Source organism: Saccopteryx bilineata, chromosome 1, assembly GCF_036850765.1.
Source record: "Saccopteryx bilineata isolate mSacBil1 chromosome 1, mSacBil1_pri_phased_curated, whole genome shotgun sequence".
In the NCBI taxonomy this organism is placed as follows: Eukaryota; Metazoa; Chordata; class Mammalia; order Chiroptera; family Emballonuridae; genus Saccopteryx; species Saccopteryx bilineata.
This window is the reverse complement of record NC_089490.1, coordinates 43,977,532-43,998,273: the sequence shown is the minus strand read 5'-3', so window position 1 is coordinate 43,998,273 and position 20,742 is coordinate 43,977,532. Positions and strand designations below refer to the sequence as shown.

Sequence of the window (20,742 nt, the reverse complement as noted above, 5' to 3'; positions counted from 1 at the left end):
ACATGTAGCATGGCCATTTACCATAATCACCAATCCCAATAATTTGGAGGAAATCAAAGGAAAAATCGCTTCTGAGGCAGTACAATGGAGAAGTATTGGTAATTAGATTAAATAACTATTTCATATGAACAACTACTGTTTCATTAGCAAATGTGATGTAGCAGGAGGAAAGAAAGGAAGAAAAATGGAGGAAGGATAGCTGTTAATATCAGTGTGTGAAAAACGAAGAGAAGGATGAGAGAAAAAGTGACTTACAAAAAAATTTGAGAGAAAGCTCATGTGTAGAAGTATTTTTGAAATACTTCTAATTTACTTTGTTACCTGATTGTTTGTCCTTTAAAGCTGTTTTACACATTTCAATGCGGGCAGAATGATAAGGAACATAGCGATCCTGTAGAGATCCCACTAGCACAACATTTTTGAAATAATGAAGCCCTGTGAAAAAAAGTACTGAATTATAATGCAATAATTGACAAGATTTAAAACTTATTAGTATCATATTGAGTAACCAAAAATTTTACATCCTCTATAGCACTTCACTGCACTGTTTATAACTTTTAAAATACTTGATGAATTCTTTCTCCAAATTTCTATATATGCCTCAGATAAGTGACTTTGTATCAGAGACTTCCTTATTTGCATATGGCTCTACACTATATTATAAAGCAGACCAGGGGCTTTGCTTTTGCTCTGGCTTGTTATCAGCTTGTAAAGACCTCCTGATTCCATCCTTTTTCTTTCTGAGTTTATTTCTTCATTCCACACCCTTCTTACTCAGGACCTGGACAATTACTAGCCACGCTGGTTTGCCGCACTCTGGGGAACATTTATATTCAGTTTTGCCTTTCATATATTTCCTTACCTGTCAGTAGCAGTGGTATAAACTCCACAGCTACAAACATGGTTCTAGTTAGTGTCAGTAAGTTTCTTATGCTCTGTATTTTTCTTGTACACTATATTTGATTTTGAAGGAAAAACTTAGTTTTATTAATCAAGTATCTATTTCTGTTCACTATAAGTAACTTATTGCTGTTGCCCTGTACCCTTAGAAACAAAATCATAGAACTCGACTTATAAAAAAACCTTTTCTTTCATTAATTCTAATAACAGACAATATATAAAATAACCATTCCTATATCTCTTTATCATATTAATAACAACATTCAAGGCAGAATCCTGAAAAGACTAAACTAAGATTTAAATGAATTAGGCTATATTCAATTACTGAATCTGTCCAATGTTCATATCAAATGTTTTAAGAGCAGGCTGGAGGACATTGGTGATGGGAATACAGAGAAAAGATATAGATTTAAAAGGCCAGGGCTCAAATTTATAAGGTCAAGTTACTTCAGACTTGGAACTATATAAATCACTAACCATATGGGTTTGATTTTCAGCTTACCAATGATATTTGACCTGCTTTTAGATGCTAAAAATACTAAAAAGATTACTCATTGATTAAATGGATGTATACTGAAAACCTAATAGGAAGAACTATAGTAAATACTGAATGTGCATATGGGGGGTGGGGTGGGAAAGGGTTATCAAAACAGATATTTAAGAAAAAAATAAGATACATAAAAGTGACTCACATGAGGTAAACTTTAATGAGTATGATGAAAAATACCCATATATAATGTTAATATGAATTCAGAGATAATATTAGCAATCTTGGGATGTGGGACAAAGAAGTGAGATCAATCAAAGATGACACTGAAATGTTTCAAACCAAGTAATTTAGAAGTTAGAGTACCATTTTAAAAAGGATGAGGCCCTGGCCGGTTGGCTCAGCGGTAGAGTGTTGGCCTAGCGTGCAGAGGACCTGGGTTTGATTCCCGGCCAGGGCACACAGGAGAAGCGCCCATTTGCTTCTCCACTCCTCCACTGCGCCTTCCTCTCTGTCTCTCTCTTCCCCTCCCACAGCCAAGGCTCCATTGGAGCAAAGATGGCCCGGGCGCTGGGGATGGCTCTGTGGCCTCTGCCTCAGGCGCTAGAGTGGCTCTGGTCGCAACATGGTGATGCCCAGGATGGGCAGAGCATCGCCCCATGGTGGGCGTGCTGGGTGGATCCCGGTCAGGCGCATGCGGGAGTCTGTCTGTCTCTCCCTGTTTCCAGCTTCAGAAAAAAAAAAACCAAACAAACAAAAAAATAAAAATAAGAAGAAAATAAAAAAGGATGAAAAAAAAAAAAACAGGTAGCAAAAGAAGACAGTATGTTCAGTATTAAATATATTTAGTTTGATAAGTAGAGATGTCTAGCAGGCAAATGAGAATTGGAATTCATTAATGAGGTAAGTCCTGGAGACGTAAGATTTGGTATATAAAAGCATATACATACTGTACTAGGTACTCTTAGGGCAGAGGAGCATTAAATCAGATGGAACATCAAGGAAATCTTTTAATAGTAGTTGGTGTTTCAGTTTAATTTTAGAAAATGAACATAATTAGTTCTAAAAAGATGGGTTCTACCACCATCAGGAGGAATGGTGGTAGAAAATGCACAGGTGGGCCCTGGCCGGTTGGCTCAGCAGTAGAGCGTCGGCCTGGTGTGCGGGGGACCCGGGTTTGATTCCCGGCCAGGGCACATAGGAGAAGCACCCATTTGCTTCTCCACCCCCACACCCCTCCTTCTTCTCTGTCTCTCTCTTCCCCTCCCGCAGCAAAGGCTCCATTGGAGCAAAGATGGCCCGGGCGCTGGGGATGGCTCCTTGGCCTCTGCCCCAGGCGCTAGAGTGGCTCTGGTCGCAGCATAGCGACGCCCTGGAGGGGCAGAGCATCGCCCCCTGGTGGGCAGAGCATCGCCCCTGGTGGGCGTGCCGGGTGGATCCCGGTCGGGCGCATGCGGGAGTCTGTCTGACTGTCTCTTCCCGTTTCCAGCTTCAGAAAAAAAAAAAAAAAAAAATGCACAGGTGAATACGAGGAAGCATAAAATATGTGTGGTATGGCTAAAGCAAAGAATGTGTATGTGGAAGAGTAGGATATGAAACAAAAGAATCAGGGACCGGATTATAAAGGATTTGATGCCCTTTAATCATGGAATCTAAACCAGTGGTTTTGAATAGGGGAGTCATTTTGGGGACTGCTAAGGCAGAAATCGCCCAGAGCATAAGTAAATTTGACTAAGAACATTGGGTCTATAATCTTCATACATCAGGGTAGTTAACTTTTTCATGGATTGGCACAAAATTTCTGGCTGGCCAATGGTTTAAAAATACTGAAATAAACTTCATCCTAAAAGCTACAAGATATTGTGAAAATTTCAAACAGGAGCAATATGGTTTGATTTAATTTTTAGAAGATCATTTCATCTCATGGGGAAGTAATACTGGAGAGAAGGGGGCATCTAGGAGGCAGCGTAACCAGTTCGGAAACCACAGCAAAATCTAATAAAGTGATGAAGGCTGGACCAGAGCAGCGGCAAAGAAAAGAAGAGAAGCCTCCATTAGCTGCTAAGAAAGCTGAATGATTAGGGCTTGATAACCTGAACCTGTGGGAGTGGAGTAAGAAACAAGAGTCTGGAACAACTTCTAAGTTTCTGGCTGGGTAGTTGTGGAATCCAAAGAATTAAATGTGAGTAGAAAGAGGAGGTGTCTGAAAAATCTGAGGTACCCATGAGATAGCTAAGTGAATATATTCAGTAGGCAGCTGGATATGTAGGTCTATTATCACAGCATAGAGGACTGAGCAGAGATACACAGCTAAGAGTTACCAACGGTGAAGACAGATATGAAATGATGCTATCAAAGAGGAATGTACAGAGTGAGAACAGCAGATGATAGAGGCTGGAGACCAAGGAAAACACCAATGTTTAAGGGGAAAGGAAGCCTGTGTAGGAAGCAGAGCCAAGATGAAAGAAAACCAGGAGAGGCTGATACTATAGAATTAGAGGGAGGAAAGTATTTCAAGGAGGGTGTTTTCATTAATTTATGTATTATCTATGGCTATTTTTGTACTACAATGGTATTGTTGAATAGTTGCAAATAGATCAGATGGCCCATAAAACCAAAATATTTACTATCTGAATCTTTTGAGAAAAAGTTTGCCAACCTCTCCGCAACAGAGAGGAGTGGGAAAATGAGGGTAAGGTAGGGTAATATCCAGGTTTCAGAAGGAAGAGAAGATAATATTCTTTGAAGGAGATAAAGATGAGGGCAGCTGTTCCCCTCAAATAAAGATTTCAAAGAACTCAGTGGAAAGAATATACTGGAAAGACATTAGTGTGAGGATGAGTCAGGGAGATGTGGTAAAGTCAGAGGTAAGGTCATCTATAAAATGAAAATGGCAAAGAAACAGTTGAGGACTTCAGACTATGAAGGCTTAGAAAATATATGCAAGATGTGGAATATCTTTATTATATGCGGCTTAAGTGTCTGTTTGTCGCCGATAGCTTATTGGTTGCTTGCGTAACTGTACTAGCCAATGGGGTAAAGTTGCCACGGCATTCAAATAGTCCCGTCTTCTGGCATGCCACCTCACAAATTGAGGTTAAAGATTGGAGCAATTATTATGCTGTAAAGAAATCTTAACACCAGAAGGGGTCTTTGCAATGGTACAAGACTAGAGGTTCTCCAATTGAAAAATAATGTCATAATAGCTAAGTCTTTGGCTCCTCTAAAGGTGAAATACATGTCATTCCAAGAATTGATTTGGCTCCATCTCAAACAGGGTTGCTGTTTCAATTGAGACGTAGACAAATTCCTGTAAAACTTGCCTTTGCTATGACCATCAATAAGCCTCAGGGCCAAACGCTTAAGCGTGTTGGCATTTTTTTACCTGAGCCTGCATTTGGACATGGTCAACTTTATGTTACCTGTTCAAGAGTTCGTGAAAGAACGGACGTAAAATTAAAAATAATTGATGGCCCTCTGCAAGGCGAGCTTAAAAATGATGGAAAGATCTACACAAGAAATGTTGTGTACAAAGAGATCTTTGACATGTGAATTAACATTTTATTATTTAAATCACATTTATTTATTGAGCTAGCAGTGGCTCTTAAGAAATGTACTGCCAGTGGTTTCCTTCACTGCACTCTACTTTAAGCAATTAAGCAAGTAGAAGGGGGAAACCCCATGGGGCAGTAAGCAAAGCGGCGTCTTTGCTGCCTGCCTTGGGTAATTCAGTTTGAATTAGCACACACCTTTGCACAAATCATTTTAATTACAATTTATAATATCTAGAACAGCAGTCATTTCGTAAGACAGCCGGGCTTTCTAGTATTTAATAATCAGCTAGTAAGATGAATAACAAGACTTGTCCAGTGGTGAGATTTTGAAGAAGGAATAACATTAATAGTTCAGTTACTGACATTTTCCAGAAACGCTTGAATGTTTTTAAAATTTACTTTATACTCACCTGCTTTATTACTAAGCTTGTATAAGAAAGTCTGGCGTGGGTCTGAATGATCTCGACATGTCAATTGCAAAAGGGAACCCGATTTCTTCCATTTCTGCATAAACCATAGACCTAGAGAATTACAAGTGATATGTGATATAACTGGAAATATATGGTAACATATGCCAAGGTTATTAATTTAACATATATTTCATTTCAAGAAGGACATCCTCCAAATTAGCATTTTGTTGGCTAATAAATATATTTACAAGATATTTTCATTTTTGTGATAATAAATATAAATATAAACTTACACAGAAAGGTTAACTATACATTAATGGTGGTTGAAAGAGGGCTTGTTATTTCTTTCTCAATCAGTAATAAAATATACGGTCTTTGAAGGTACAAACCTGGGAAAATTGTACCTTTAGATATATTTGTTCAAATTATAAAGAAGCAGAGGGACATAGAACTTCAAACACAGGAGTAGTAGATCCAAACATCTAACCACTAAGTCTTTAAACCACAGATACAGTTAAGTTATGGTAGACTAATTTTATTTATTTATTTTTTTTTTATTTTTTTACAGAGGCAGAGATAGACAGGGACAGACAGACAGGAACGGAGAGAGATAAGAAGCATCAATCATCAGTTTCTCGTTGAGCGTTGCGACTTCTTAGTTGTTCATTGATTGCTTTCTCACATGAGCCTTGACCGCGGGCCTTCAGCAGACCAAGTAACCTCCTGCTGGAGCCAGCGACCTTGGGTCTAAGCTGGTGAGCTCTTTGCTCAAGCCAGATGAGCCCGCGCTCAAGCTGGCGACCTCGGGGTCTCGAACCTGGGTCCTTCCGCATCCCAGTCCGACGCTCTATCCACTGCACCACCACCTGGTCAGGCCTGGTAGACTAATTTTATAAGGGCCAACTCTTAGAATGAGAAATTAATGTTTTCTAATAACAGCTGAATATAATTTAACTTTCATATTTATGTATATTTCTTTATATTATCAGTCACCATATTTAAATGCATCTTCCTCATGTGAAACCCTAATCACTCTGGAATTGTTTTGCAAGACAGAGGAATATTCATTTCCACTTTTGGTGCTTCTAATATTACAGAAGAAAAGAGAAGATAAGAAGAAAAACACCTCTGATTAAATCTGATCATTGTAGTAAGCCTATCTGGCAGAAAGTTTAATGAAGAAATTCAAAGTACTGCATCTTACTCATACTGGATTCTATTCATTACATATGAATTTCAATTATTATCATATCTTCTTTTTCAGACTGAAAAAATCTAGAACTATCTATATTTTGAATACCTCCACTGGAGATGGGATACAACGGAAAATGGTTTGGTTTCTTTGTTAATGAAAGAAATGAAAAAGAAAACGAAAATAAGAATTTTAAGGCTCAACAAAAACAAAACAAAACACCAGAATACAATCTAATTATCTTCTCAATGGTAATCAATTGCCTAAACTATAAAACTCCATTTTGGAAAAAAAAATCTAGCAGAAATCAAAGCCAAATATAAAAGGCAAATCAAGAATGAGATCTTAGTAAGTATATTTATCCTACTTAATGGGCTCAATTTTCATTATAATTTATTTTAAAATTTTTACAATTTATTTCTTCATAACATCCCTTTATTGTTATCAAACCAAAATCAGAGTTACCATTCCATATAAAATATTTTGAAAGTTTATATTATACAGTGTGTCCGTAAACTCATGGTGCACTTTTGACTGGTCACAGGAAAGCAACAAAAGATGATAGAAATGTGAAATCTGCACCAAATATTGATACAAGGAAAACCCTCCCAGTTTCTGCAGGATGATGTGGCAGCATGTGCGCATGCACAGATGATGACGTAACACCGTGTATACAGCAGAGCAGCCCACGGCCATGCCAGTTGAGATGTGGACGGTACAAAGGAAAGTTCAGTGTGTTCTGTGGCTTGCTAAATTCGAATCCGTGACCAAAGTGTAACGTGAATATCAGCGCATTTGTAACAAAGCTCCACCACATAGAAATAACATTACTTGGTGGGATAAGCAGTTGAAGGAAACTGGCAGTTTGGTGGAGAAACCCCGTTCTGGTAGGCCATCAGTCAGTGACGAGTCTGTAGAGGCTATATGGGATAGCTACCTAAGGAGCCCTAAAAAATCTGTGCGTGAGCCCACATCGAACTGCACTGAATAGGTATGAAACTGGGAAAGTTTTCCTTTTATTTGGTGCAGATTTCACATTTCTATCGTCTTTTCCTGCTTTCCTGTGATGGGTTAAAAGTGCACCATGACATTACGGACACACTGTACATTCGTTATCTGCTCAACTAATGAGACAACAGAATAGTCTTTTTATAAAATAAAAATTTACTGAAAGTATTTAGTTTAATGAAAAAGAAAAAAATGCTCTTGGGACAATTTACAAATATCTCAATATTCATTTTCCAAAATGACTTATCAGCTTATTTCATGTACACGACAAAAGAGAAAACAGCCACATCTTCCACTTCATGAAATGCTAAGTATGTGACAAGTTAGTTCTAAAATAAATACAAGAAAATATTAATTTGACTTAAATTTTCTTCCCATGTCATATTTTTTATATGAACAATAAAACTTTTTACCTGTATTAACAAGAGCACTGCTATTGTAGAGTGTACCAAGGTGAGGTCCAGAAAGAGACAGAAAGGTATGAAGTTTGTTGAGGTAATATTTAAACCTTGGCCTTGTAAGCACTGAACGGATTATTAAATTGCCCAACGAATGTCCAATAAAGCTTTAAGAGAAAAAAAAATGACATTTGTCCCATACTATTAGTTTTTAAAACAAATATTAAGGTGTCACCACTATACACAGATGTGAAACACTAAGAATTAAAACTTTTTAATATGTTTTTAAATTATGGCTTATTACTTCGAAATGATATAACATTTTGAAGAAAATATATGAATGTACTAGAAAATTCCTATTATGTAATTTAAATGCTTACTATATGGAAACAAGATATTATATAGAAAATAGATTGTAATTGTTTAGAAATAAATGCATTTTAAAAGTAGCAATACATTGACTAGATGAGAAATTTGCCTTCTTAGGCATACATGTGATTATTTACATAAATAATGATTTAAAACAAAATGATAAATTTGTACCTATAAAGGATGCCTTATTTAAAATCATATACCTGATAACCTTATTCTCTGGTCCACACTCAAAAGTGGCAAAGTTCTTTTTTTTTTTTTTTTTTTTTAGAGAGGAGAGGGAGAGACAGAGAGATAGAAGGGGGGAGGAACTGGAAGCATCAACTCCCATATATGCCTTGACTAGGCAAGCCCAGGGTTTTGAACCAGCGACCTCAGTATTTCCAGGTCGATGCTTTATCCACTGCGCCACCACAGGTCAGGCCAAAAGTGGCAAAGTTCTTTAAGTATTTTAAGGCATAGGTAAAACCTGTGCACATTCCTACTGCAAGTCTAAGATCATACCAAAAAGAATGACTAATATTTACAAAGCACTTCACTTTTATCAAAGAATAGTTTAAATCAAAAGAGCCTTTCTACTTGGCATTATTTCACAAGAGATGATATATGAATACCAGGGGACAATTAATAACAAAAGAAATCTTGAAAGCTGTCTAAACATTGATTTATACATCTAACTAGTGAGAAGCTCAGGACAAACTTCCCTCCCAAGTGACATTTCTAAAGCTGTTGGGTAGGAATTATGATGGTAAATAACAGTCCTCAATCAACCAGATCAGGCTTTTGCATAATAGTTGATTATAAATGATAATCTACTCTGAAAGAAGTAATCGTTTTATGGATAAATAACAAAATCAAAATAATGTATTATTTTCTCATCATAAAATAATAAATGAATAAAAAATACATGATCACTGTAGAAAATTTAGTAAACAAAATCTGTTTTAAAATCTATAAATGAAGAGAATTAGAACAATTTATCTTCCTTCCAACTTGCATCTCTCTCCATATTTGACAGAAATGTTTTTATTTTGTATTATTTTTAGAAGATTATATTTATTCATTTTACTGAGAGATGGGGGGGGTAAAGGAGTGAGAAGTATCAATTCATAGTTGCTTCGCTTTAGTTGTTCCTTGTTTGTTGTATGTGCCTTGACCAAGCAAGCCCAGGGTTTTGAACCAAGGACCTCAGCATTCCAGGTCAACACTTTATCCACTGTATTACCACAGGCCAGGCAACAGAAATCTGTTTTTTAAAAATGACTTCAAATAGAAATCCTTTTATCTCTTTTCTTAGTCTCTATTCTACTTCAGACTGGAAACAAACTCTACAGAAGCCTATAGTATACAGAGCCAGTCTCTTCCTCTAACCTATATAGTCAGGATATGAATGTAATCAGTTTATTCTTTTGAGGCAGGAAGATTGTTTTTGACTGTTTATTTAATTCCTACCGGACTAGAACAAATACTTTTCTTTCTCCCATGTATATCTGCAATATCTGATTAAACAATGGAACATACTGGTTTGATCATCATCTCTTGCTTGTGGAAAATTAACTCACAAAGTATAGGCAAAAAATTTGAAAATATTTTTGTTTTAGTTGTTTATATATATCCATTTCCTTAAAACCTTTCTTTTTGGTAAGTTTTTGTGAGCTATAATTCAGATACCATATAATTTATCCATATAAAGTGTATAAGTCAATGACTTTTGTGTATTCACAGAGTTGTGCAACCACTACTACAAGAAATTCTGTAACATTTTCACCTCTTCAAATAAGAAACCCTGTATCTTACCTTTGAGCTATCACCTCCCTATCTCCCACCTGCCCCGGCTCTAAGTAATCACTAATCTACTTCTGTCTACAGATTTGCCAGTTTTGGACAATTTACATAAGTAGAATTCAGATATATAATGGTGGTCGTTCCCTAAAATCTTTTAATTTTTCCTTTTCTCTTTGAGTTGTGGTCTCCCATATTTAGAACTGAACAACAAAACTATGACAAATTCTAAGTTTTCTATAATTTATGCAGATACAAAAGTAGTTGTGTAATATTATAGAAGTTACCTTATTTTTGAGACTGTTAGATTATATATCTGAATATATTGTATAATCTCATCCAGAAGGCGATCAGTCATGCTATCAAAATCAGCAAAAGTATCATTCTAAACAAAAGCAAAAGCAAAATGGACACATTATATACTGAATATGGATAATCACATGAAAAACTGAATATAAACATTTTTAATTTAGGTACTAAAAATATGGTTAAAACCAATCTTTTTTAGAGAATTTGGTGACTGTAATATTTATTGTATTAAAATGAGCAAAAGAGTTAATTTCTAGAGAAAAAAGATTCAATGCTCTTAATAACACTTCATTTAGTTGTTTGTCTAGCCCTCTACCAATATTTAATATTTTATGATTTATAAAATACTTGCCTAGAAATGTGAAACTAGAAAGAAATTCTGAGTATGTGAAGAGCTCACAAATAGAACTGTAAATCATTTTTACTTACTGGAGATACACATTCAAGTTAAATTTTAAAGAAATCAGAAAAATTATTTCTACTACTATAGGCATTTTGGTAGTAAGCAAATATTTAGGTAGAAACCAGTACAAAATTGTTTGCTTTCACAGAAAATGCTTGTGACATCATACCTGATTTCTCTCAGACATAAGAAAATCAATTCTTCCCCCAGGCAGACCAAGTTCAATATAAGTTTTTACTAATCGCAAATCTGCACTGTTACCTAGAAAATAAAGTAAAAAATTATATCTAAAGGATGAGATCAAGTAAAAGGTACGCCTATGCCAGTTGTAAATAGTGCACCGTGAAGCAGAGTTCTCAACTTTTCCTTCAAAGCTGATATCCATTAGCCAGACATAGTCTTCCAACAGTTTTGTTTCTTAGGTGTTGGTCACACTGATGCTTTTACTTTCCCACCTAACAGTGTATGTAAGTGTCAGCAGTCACTTGGGGTGACTGCAGGCTATAGTAGCTGTGAATGACTCACTGAAGTAAGTATTCCTTACCACCACTGACAAGCCTTGAATACATTTTAGATTTAAATATAACCTGCTGATTTTCCTTTGGTGCTACTGATAGACCAGTGATTTTCTAATGATGTATCGCAAGTAGCATACTGGTATGGTACAAGAATTCTTAAAATATGTAATACCTGACTACTTAGTCAAGGGCATTGACCTCTCTTCCCTTGGACCAGGAGTCCCCAAACTTTTTACACAGGGGGCCAGTTCACTGTCCCTCAGACGGTTGGAGGGCTGGACTATAAAAAAAAAACTATGAACAAATCCCTATGCACACTGCACATCTTAAAGTAAAAAAACAAAACAGGAACAAATACAATATTTAAAATAAAGAACAAGTAAATTTAAATCAACAAACACTGACCAGTATTTCAATGGGAACTATGGGCCTGCTTTTGGCTAATGAGATGGTCAATGTCTGGTTCTATATTTGTCACTGCTAGCCGTAACAAGTGATATGACGCACTTGCAGAGCTGTGAAGCGTGAGTCCTGCAGCACCAGTAGTACTGTACGTGAGCAACGCCGCGTTTTGCGGCACCGCCACATACAGTACTCCAGGAGCACAGGATGCTTGACAAAAAAGCTCACCAGCTTGGACCCAAGGTCGCTGGCTTGAGCAAGGGGTTACTCGGTCTGCCGAAGGCCAATGGTCAAGGCACATATGAGAAAGCAATCAATGAACTAAGGTGTCACAATTAAAAACTGATGATTGATGCTTCTCATCTCTCTCAGTTCCTGTCTGTCCCTATCTATCCCTCTCTCTGACTCCCTTCCCTTTGTCTCTGGAAAAAAAAAAAAGTTTGAGAACCACTGGAGCAATTGAGCTATCTATCTGGCTAGGGCGAAATACCAAATTTTATCAATAGTTTCTTACTTGATTTGCTGATATACAGTGTGTCCGTAAAGTCATGGTGCACTTTTGACCGGTCACAGGAAAGCAACAAAAGACGATAGAAATGTGAAATCTGCACCAAATAAAAGGAAAACTCTCCCAGTTTCATACCTATTCAGTGCAGTTCGATGTGGGCTCACGCACAGATATTTTAGGGCTCCTTAGGTAGCTATCCCATATAGCCTCTACAGACTCGTCACTGACTGATGGCCTACCAGAATGGGGTTTCTCCACCAAACTGCTGGTTTCCTTCAACTGCTTATCCCACCAAGTAATGTTATTCCTTATGTGGTGGCACTTCGTTAAAAACGCGCCAATAGCCTGACCTGTGGTGGCGCAGTGGATAAAGCGTCGACCTGGAAATGCTGAGGTCGCTGGTTCGAAACCCTGGGCTTGCCTGGTCAAGGCACATATGGGAGTTGATGCTTCCAGCTCCTCCCCTTCTTCTCTCTCTCTGTCTCTCCTCTCTTTCTCTCTCTGTATCTCCCTCACCCCTCTAAAATGAATAAATAAAAAATAAAAAAGAATAACAGCTTTAGGGTCAACCGGGCCTAGGTTCAAGTTCAAACTTAGCTATTTAAAAAAAAACAAAAAAAACCCGCGCCAATATTCACGTTGCACTTTGGTCTCGGATTCGAATTTAGTGAGCCATAGAACTCACTGAACTTTCCTCTGTACCATCCACATCTCAACTGGCATGGCTGTGGGCTGCTCCGCTGTATACACCGTGTTATGTCATCATCTGCGTATGCGCACATGCTGCCACATCATCCTACAGAAACTGGGAGGGTTTTCCTTGTATTTGGTGCAGATTTCACATTTCTATTGTCTTTCGTTGATTTCCTGTGACCGCTCAAAAGTGCACCATGACTTTACGGACACACTGTATTTTATTAACAAATTTCTTTATATTTACTTATATTTGTATTTGCATTCTGGGAATTGAATGCTATTTGCCAAAGGATTTTTTTAGACATTTTAAAAATTATTTTTCTAAATTATTAGTACAGTTTTATTAAGTATATTTATGTCAGGTTGATCTGGGGTTTTTTTTTGGATTTGGGTGTGCTATCTTTTTAAGATTTGGTAACAATGTTAGATTAACTTTAAGAAATAAAATAGGTTATATTCCACCAATTTTTTTTATTATTCTGGAACAATTTATATAACATAATGTTTTCTTGAAAATTTCAAAGAAGAATTTGCCAGAGATTCTACTGGACTAAAAAGTCTTCCTTGGGGGAGCATTCTTTGAAAATTTTCTTATTGGGGTGGAAGAGCTTAGTATTGGAAGTACAGGGGATCCACGAGTTACAAAACAGTTCCGTTCCTATAACAGTGATGTAACCCGAATTTTGGTGTAAGTCAAAATACACCCTAGCCTAAATCATTTACCTATCTCAACAGAGTTGTAAAATCATAATCTATAACACAGAAAAACAACTAAGCCACAGAAGGAAAAGGACATAAATATACTGTGCTGTACACCATACTGCGTATTCTTCCAGTGCGCACAACCAAACTAGTTCGTCAATGTAGTATGTAAGTAGGATGCTAACAGGGCAAGCTGAAACACTCATGTCTCAATTTTTTTTTTTTTTACAGGGACAGAGAGAGAGAGTCAGAGAAAGGGATAGATAGGGACAGACAGAAACGGAGAGAGATGAGAGGCATCAATCATTAGTTTTTCAATGCGACACCTTAGTTGTTCATTGATTGCTTTCTCATATGTGCCTTGACCGTGGGCCTTCAGCAGACCGAGTAACCCCTTGCTCGAGCCAGCGACCTTGCGTCCAAGCTGGTGAGCTTTTTGCTCAAGCCAGATGAACCTGCGTTCAAGCTGGCGACCTTGGGGTCTCAAACCTGGGTCCTTCCACATCCCAGTCCGACACTCCATCCACTGCGCCACCGCCTGGTCAGGCTCATGTCTCAATTTTTTAAAGTTTTTATGGGAGTAAGCATCATAAACATGAAAAGTTGTATGTTGCGACTATTGTAATCCGAGGACTCCCTGTATTTTATTTCTTGAGAATCAGTTGGTTTTTTTTTAAGAAAACTCCAATTTTAGGAGAATTTACTATCTCAGACCTGTGTTTAATATTTTTATAATCCATAAAATCTTCTATCAATTTGCTGTTACTGAATAACATTATAATATAGTAATATATTATATTAGTCTAGAGATATTTGGCATATTCTAATATAATTCCTAATAAAAGAAAAATCTGATGCATTATCAAAATAGCTACCATAAAACCATAGCATGAAAACCAGGAATTTAGAATTTCAATTAATCCCTAAGTAATTATTGAATCTTTAATTTTTAGTTATTTACCTTTCTAGTCTTGACATTACCCATAAAGTTTAAGGCATCAAGCTAAAAGGGAACTAGAAACACTATCAAAAGGAGACAAAATGATTGCCATGAGGTAATAGCTAGAGAAAAAAACCAATAAGAGAGAAAACAGAAAAATCCAAAGCTAAAATAAATAAAATGTTGGCATATGGATGTCAGGTTCATGTAAAATTTGCCAAAAAGGAAATATAGTATTATGCTTAGTGCAATTAAGCATATTCCTATTTTAGAATGTATTTAAGAGTCAATTAATTTAAGTTATTAAAAAATCTTTATTTCAGTTCAAAGATTAAATGAAATGAGATCTGTTAGGAAAAGAAAGCATAATTGAGTTGCTATGTTACATCAGTAGACGTTGCGTACCATCTAAACCATGCACACAGACAATGAGATGTACTCCATCTTCAGAAGCATCCTCTTCTTCCATGCTAAAGTAGGGGACCGAGGATGCCAGCACGGGGGCATCACTGTACATGAACCCAGGGAGTTTAAGTTGCTTCAATTCTTCTTTTGCCTGAAGGAAGCTGAAGCAAATATTATATTCAGCTTTTAGAACCAAAAAGACAATCTGATAAATTTATGGAATTTCAAAGAAGAAACCCAGCAATTATTTGATTTTGAAATAATGAAAATATATGGGATCACCTAAATGATTTAGAAATCTGAGAGTAATTTCTTTACTATTCTTAGTATATATTGATAAAATGCAACTACTATTTTAAATCTGAAATCACTTAAAGTCTTTTAAACTTAAAATTAACTAAGAAAATACAAGAAATAGAGTTAAACTTTCTACAGTTATATATTGTATGCATAGAAAAGCTGGGAGAAGTACTAGAAAGATGGCAATCTGATGCTTTCCTGTAATTAAATCTTGTCCTCTTGGCTCCTTTTTAATCTTACATTAATAGAAGGAAAGGAGATGTTCTACAAAGTGTAATAGCGACAATGGTAGTTACAGTATTTACTAGATTAGGTTATTTGTATTTTTCTCTAAAAATATCAATAAGGAGAACCAAGAGGAGCATGGGACTAAGGAGAATTGGTGACATATTCATTTGGAATGCGTGATTAACTTGGGGATTGCAAATATTAAAAATTATTTTAACATATCATTTGGACTGATAAAAGTCAAAGTCAAAGTCAAAGCTGATGATGAACACTAAACTGAGTAAGATACAGTTGAGGTACTCGGATAGTGGTATAGCCTTTGGCTTTCAAGAGTACTATGATTCTCTAATAAGCTATTATCACCTATCTAGTTTCATTAGCTTTAGGCACTATGGATTTAATTATGTGTATAATTAGAAAAATAATTTTGGAATTTAAAAAATCTACTGAGACATGCCCACACCTTTCACTCCAAGGATTATAATGCCATTTGTAGTAAGGTAGTAGAATATTTTAAAAACCTATGCCAGACTAGTAAATCTATGTTCTTCTCAGATTTTTCTGGATTTTTTTATTGGTCCATGAAACTTCAATTCTGGAAACCACTGACTTAGCTGAGGCAATCTGGGTCTGGTAGGTTTAAGAAGTTTCTGCTAACCTCTTATTATTATCTGATATTATCTTTATTTTCTAGGTGTACTTATAAAACCTAACTTCTGCTTGGGAGTTAACAAGGGTGAAATCAGGTACTAATGAAAAAGGGTTTTAACTGCAATTATTCCATACTTCTAACATAAAACTACCAATGGATAATTTGTATCAGGAATGTCTAGCCTATAGAGCAGAACAATCATACAAGGAACTTCAGGTCTGTCAAATTTTATAATGAATTCATTGCTCCATTTTACACAGCTAATCAAAGAAGCACTTTTTATGTTATAGAAACCAGATAACATGAAATACATGTTACCATATATATATACATATATATATTTATAGTATAAAATATAAAAATATAGTTCTCTTTATATATTTAGTAGCACATGCTACTGTGCTCCATCACTTACGCTTGTATTTGAGGTTTTGGTGAATTTTCATACCAGGAAACCGATGAAGTGAAGTTGTAAGAAGTGCTGCTTGGCTGCTTTGTAATGGCATCAAATTTACTTTTAGAAGAATACTTAACACTACAAGGAGACTCTCGTGGTGCAGAAGGGAAGGACAAACAACCAGAAGTGCAGACCGCAGGCATATTTATACCATCCCTCAGAAATTCACTGTTTAATTTTTCAGATTTTATAAGTCTTTCTTCTTCTAGTGCATCTGTGTTTGTATAGCAAGCATTTACTGTTCCATCCAAAACGGGGTAATCTGTTTCTTCATAATACCCATTTTGAATCATCTGTTGATCCTGCTCTTCCTCCTCATCCTTTTCACCCTGTTCTTCCTGAAGATTACTAATTCCCTTTTCAGTAGTTTCCTTCTGAGGTCTAACCACACTTGTGACAGAAATTTCCGTAATGCTTTGAGAACCAAAGTAATTTTCTACAAGCCCTTGTTTCACCATATCAGGACTGGCTAAAAAAAGGTCACCTGTACCCAGATGATTTTCACTTTTATCTCTAGGGGTTTCTGAATTTATTTGATTGAGGTCTAATGCATCACTATTTTTTCTTTTCATAGTTCTATCTTCAGTGACTTCTATAGTAGTAGAAAGGGAATCAGAAACGCAAGGGGCACCTAAACAAACCAGTTTTGAATTTAATTTAACAGCTGTCTCTACAGAGCTGTTAGATTTATTAGGACTCTGGGAGTCTTTACACATAGTGTCCAAGTTAGGTTTGGAGCTGCAACTACTTTTCACATCACTGGAAGTATCTTCATCTGAAAAAACAATTTGTAAAGGGTCTTTAGGGCTTGAATTTAAGAAATGTATTGCTATACTTTCATTGTCCAAATGCCCTGAAAATATGACACTCTGCTGTTGTAATACAATACTTGATTTTTTACTAGCATCACATTTTGGCAAATCAATTGTTCCTTGATTTAATATGGTTTTGTTATCACTTAGATGACATTCAGGAACAATAGATTTCTTAGAAGTTTCATCAGGTGACCGTTCATCATCAGAAGGTAGAGAGTTTATGGATGTCAGAGATGACTGTATTTCACTTAAAGCACTTGTACTCTCAGTACAATGACTTCCTAATGAAAATTTTATATTATAATCAGGTTTCATCAAAAGCTGAGGAAATAATCTTTCATTGTTGTAAGCACCTTGCCCTTGCACAATTTCAAACACTACGTCAGGATTTGGATGTGTTGCAAAAGAACTTGGTTCACTTTCAACACCTGAATCTGAAAATCTAGATGAGGCATATGTGGTATTAATATCTGGTACTTTAATTGTATCTCCACTTACTACAACATGATATTCTTTTGTAGAAGCAGATTGATTACTTCTTAATTTAGCTAATGATTCTCCAACAGAAGAACACTTTGCTTCCTGCAAAGCTTCCTTCTCAAGTGTTATATCTATAGATTTAGATTTACTATTAGATTCTAAGAACTCTAAGTTGGGTGGTTGTAAACTATCCACAAGTGTTTCATCTTGTTGAAGCTCTGTCCAAGGTCCTATTTTAACAGCTTTTTCCTCTCCACTGAAAGGATCTGTATTATAGGGATTTACTTCATTTGTTCTAACTCCTGGAGATAGAATTGCTGGATGATCATCATGGCAATCGTCTGATGAACTTCTGGTTGCCAAATTGAGTTCCCCTTGTGTAATTTCACTATCATCCTGGGAGATATCAAGTTTACCTGAAATGGACAAATTTGCACAAAGATTTAGGCTGCCAAAGTTCAAAGTATCAAACTGGTCTGGTTGCATATTTTCAATATCTGAAGACTTTTGTTCAGTTCTATTTGTTGGCAAACAGCTAGCTTCCTTTTGACTTGTCTGCCTGATGTAGGTCTTTAGGTCAAAATTATATCCACATATTGTGGGATCCAGACCTTCCTTCTGACTATGTGAAGGATTGCCTTCAAAGCATGTAAAGAGATCACTCGATGTTGTACTTTTCAGACATTTGTAGCCTACCAAAACCACAGAATCCTTAGAGTTCTGTTTTATTATTTTTTTTGTATTTTCAGGTTTCATTGTTTTCATGAGCTTAGTGACCTTAACCTTGGATTTATTTGATTCTTCATTCTTTCCTTTCAGAGATTTTGTTAGCTGCTTTTCACCTTCTGTATAGCAAAAATTGGAGGTACCAGCAGGTCTGACTTTCACCTCTGGGCTAGAAAGTCCAGCTACAGATCTTTCTTCAGTCTCATATTTATCCATTCTAGTGGACTCTGATCTCTGAAGATTCTGAATTCCCATCCAGGGTGCATCTAAGTCTTTTATCCAAAGAAAAAGAGATTCACGTTTAAAACAAGGTGTAAGAACTCATATGTTTAAGACTACTTTTTCTGACTATAACTTTCTCAATCCTCAAAAATAAACTAGAAGGGGAAACTGACCCACATTAGGGAATGGTTTTATGTATATTAGGAAGAGTATACTGAAAATGATACACACAGCTTATATATTTTAGATTATACTTACCTTCAATAACTGAATCTAAATACCTATCTTCAAAGATTATAGGTAATGAATTGAGATCTCCATCTAATTCACTACATTCAATAGGTAGGGGTGGAAGAGAACTGCAGAAGGAAGTATTTTTGATAGCGGTGCACATCTGTAGATGACTCTGAGCACTGAAAAATATTTCTTAAGTCAGACTGTAACTTTAAAAAATTACACCTAATCCCACTTTACAGACTCTAAGCCCATTTCCCTTCCCCTCACAAGTCCTATTCCCATTCCTCAAGACATAACCTCCTTGCGAAAAGAGCTCCTTGTTCAGAGAGAAAAACTGGTAAAATGAAAATTACGGTTTGTAGACAAATTATAAGCTTATAAAATTATAGTTTGTTGAAAATTATTTAATTTCTATTATATCATTCTATACTTTTTATGTTATTTCATATCTGTGCTTAATGTCTGATCTTCCTAATTTGCTGAGAATAGAATATAGGAGAAAACTTAAATGCCTATTAATGATCTGATGGTAGTGTTGAAAAGAAAATGTGTTCCATTGCTACTACTGTACTTAACACATCTTGATGAATACATTTAACAGGTATTTAAAACGAAGTATATAACAGCTATTTAAAACAAAGAGTTTTTAAAAAAATATTTTCTCATGAAAACTTTCAAATAAATGAAAGTAAAAATAATAATATAATAAGCCCAATCACTCAGCTTCAATAATTAACATCTTGCCCTTCTTGTTTTAACTGTACCCCCACTTACTACCTATCCTCACACTCTATTATTTATAGTTAATATTTTCTTAGGTAAATTCACACATATTAAAACACAAATCTTAGCCATTTAACAAGTGGGTATATAACAGAGTATTTCCACCTACCCAGAGAGTATGCTCATGTTTTCCCAAACTCTTAGCCTGTCAACAAGACAACCAGTGCTCTGATTTTTCTCACCTTAGCTTTACATGTTCCAGAACTTCACATAAAAATAATCATATAGTATCTATTCTTTTATGTCAATACAATTGTCCTAAAAATATTCTTTAAAGCCAAAGAAAAACCAATCAAAGTATACTCAGTAGCAGACATCACAGAACACAGTACCAGTCACACTACTTACAAAAACCTGTCATACATAATAATGAATGTAAGAGAGTCTGACCTGTGGATATAAAGATACAACAAGATGGCCAAATAGAAAGCTTGAGACAGACCTATATGGCACTACCAAGGTTATTATAAATCTGATTATGGGGGAAGGGGATGAAGTACAATATGCTTCTTTATGTAAGGTGGGGCTTTCATAAAGTAATTCATAAAATTAAATGCAATTTGATTAAACAGGGTCTATCTGAACACCAAATTCTCCTATAATTTCCTCATTTTAAATATTGTATATTCTGTCACAGATAAATTTTGAAATAGGTATGTAATAAAAAATGAAATAAAATCATTTTAATTTTGGATTTATGCTACTCACTGAAGTTCCTGGTATGCAATCACAGCTTCTCTTGGATGTTCAAAACAAAAGAATGCCTCAGAAAATCTGCGTACCTGAAAAATTCCAAAAGGGAATATGAATAACATGGCTCGTTTAAAAAAATCAATCACCCGGGTTCGATTCCCGG

General features: G+C 35.9%; 1 protein-coding gene across 10 annotated transcripts in view; it reads right to left on the bottom strand.

The window, feature by feature from the left end:
- Window positions 1-20,742, bottom strand: part of FAM135A (family with sequence similarity 135 member A) — a 110,282-nt gene that overhangs the window by 4,559 nt on the left and 84,981 nt on the right. For 6 of the 10 annotated variants that reach the window (XM_066253221.1, XM_066253213.1, XM_066253228.1 and 3 more), the window contains 9 exons: window positions 20,595-20,668; window positions 19,125-19,279; window positions 16,582-18,916; window positions 14,987-15,147; window positions 10,985-11,076; window positions 10,391-10,488; window positions 7,965-8,116; window positions 5,352-5,462; window positions 322-435 (listed from right to left, as the gene is read on the bottom strand). In XM_066253221.1, coding sequence (XP_066109318.1) covers window positions 322-435; window positions 5,352-5,462; window positions 7,965-8,116; window positions 10,391-10,488; window positions 10,985-11,076; window positions 14,987-15,147; window positions 16,582-18,916; window positions 19,125-19,279; window positions 20,595-20,668 — 3,292 coding nt within the window. The remainder of the gene's footprint in view (window positions 1-321; window positions 436-5,351; window positions 5,463-7,964; window positions 8,117-10,390; window positions 10,489-10,984; window positions 11,077-14,986; window positions 15,148-16,581; window positions 18,917-19,124; window positions 19,280-20,594; window positions 20,669-20,742) is intronic. The other 4 variants (XM_066253247.1, XM_066253252.1, XM_066253260.1 and 1 more) reach the window with 2 other exon arrangements.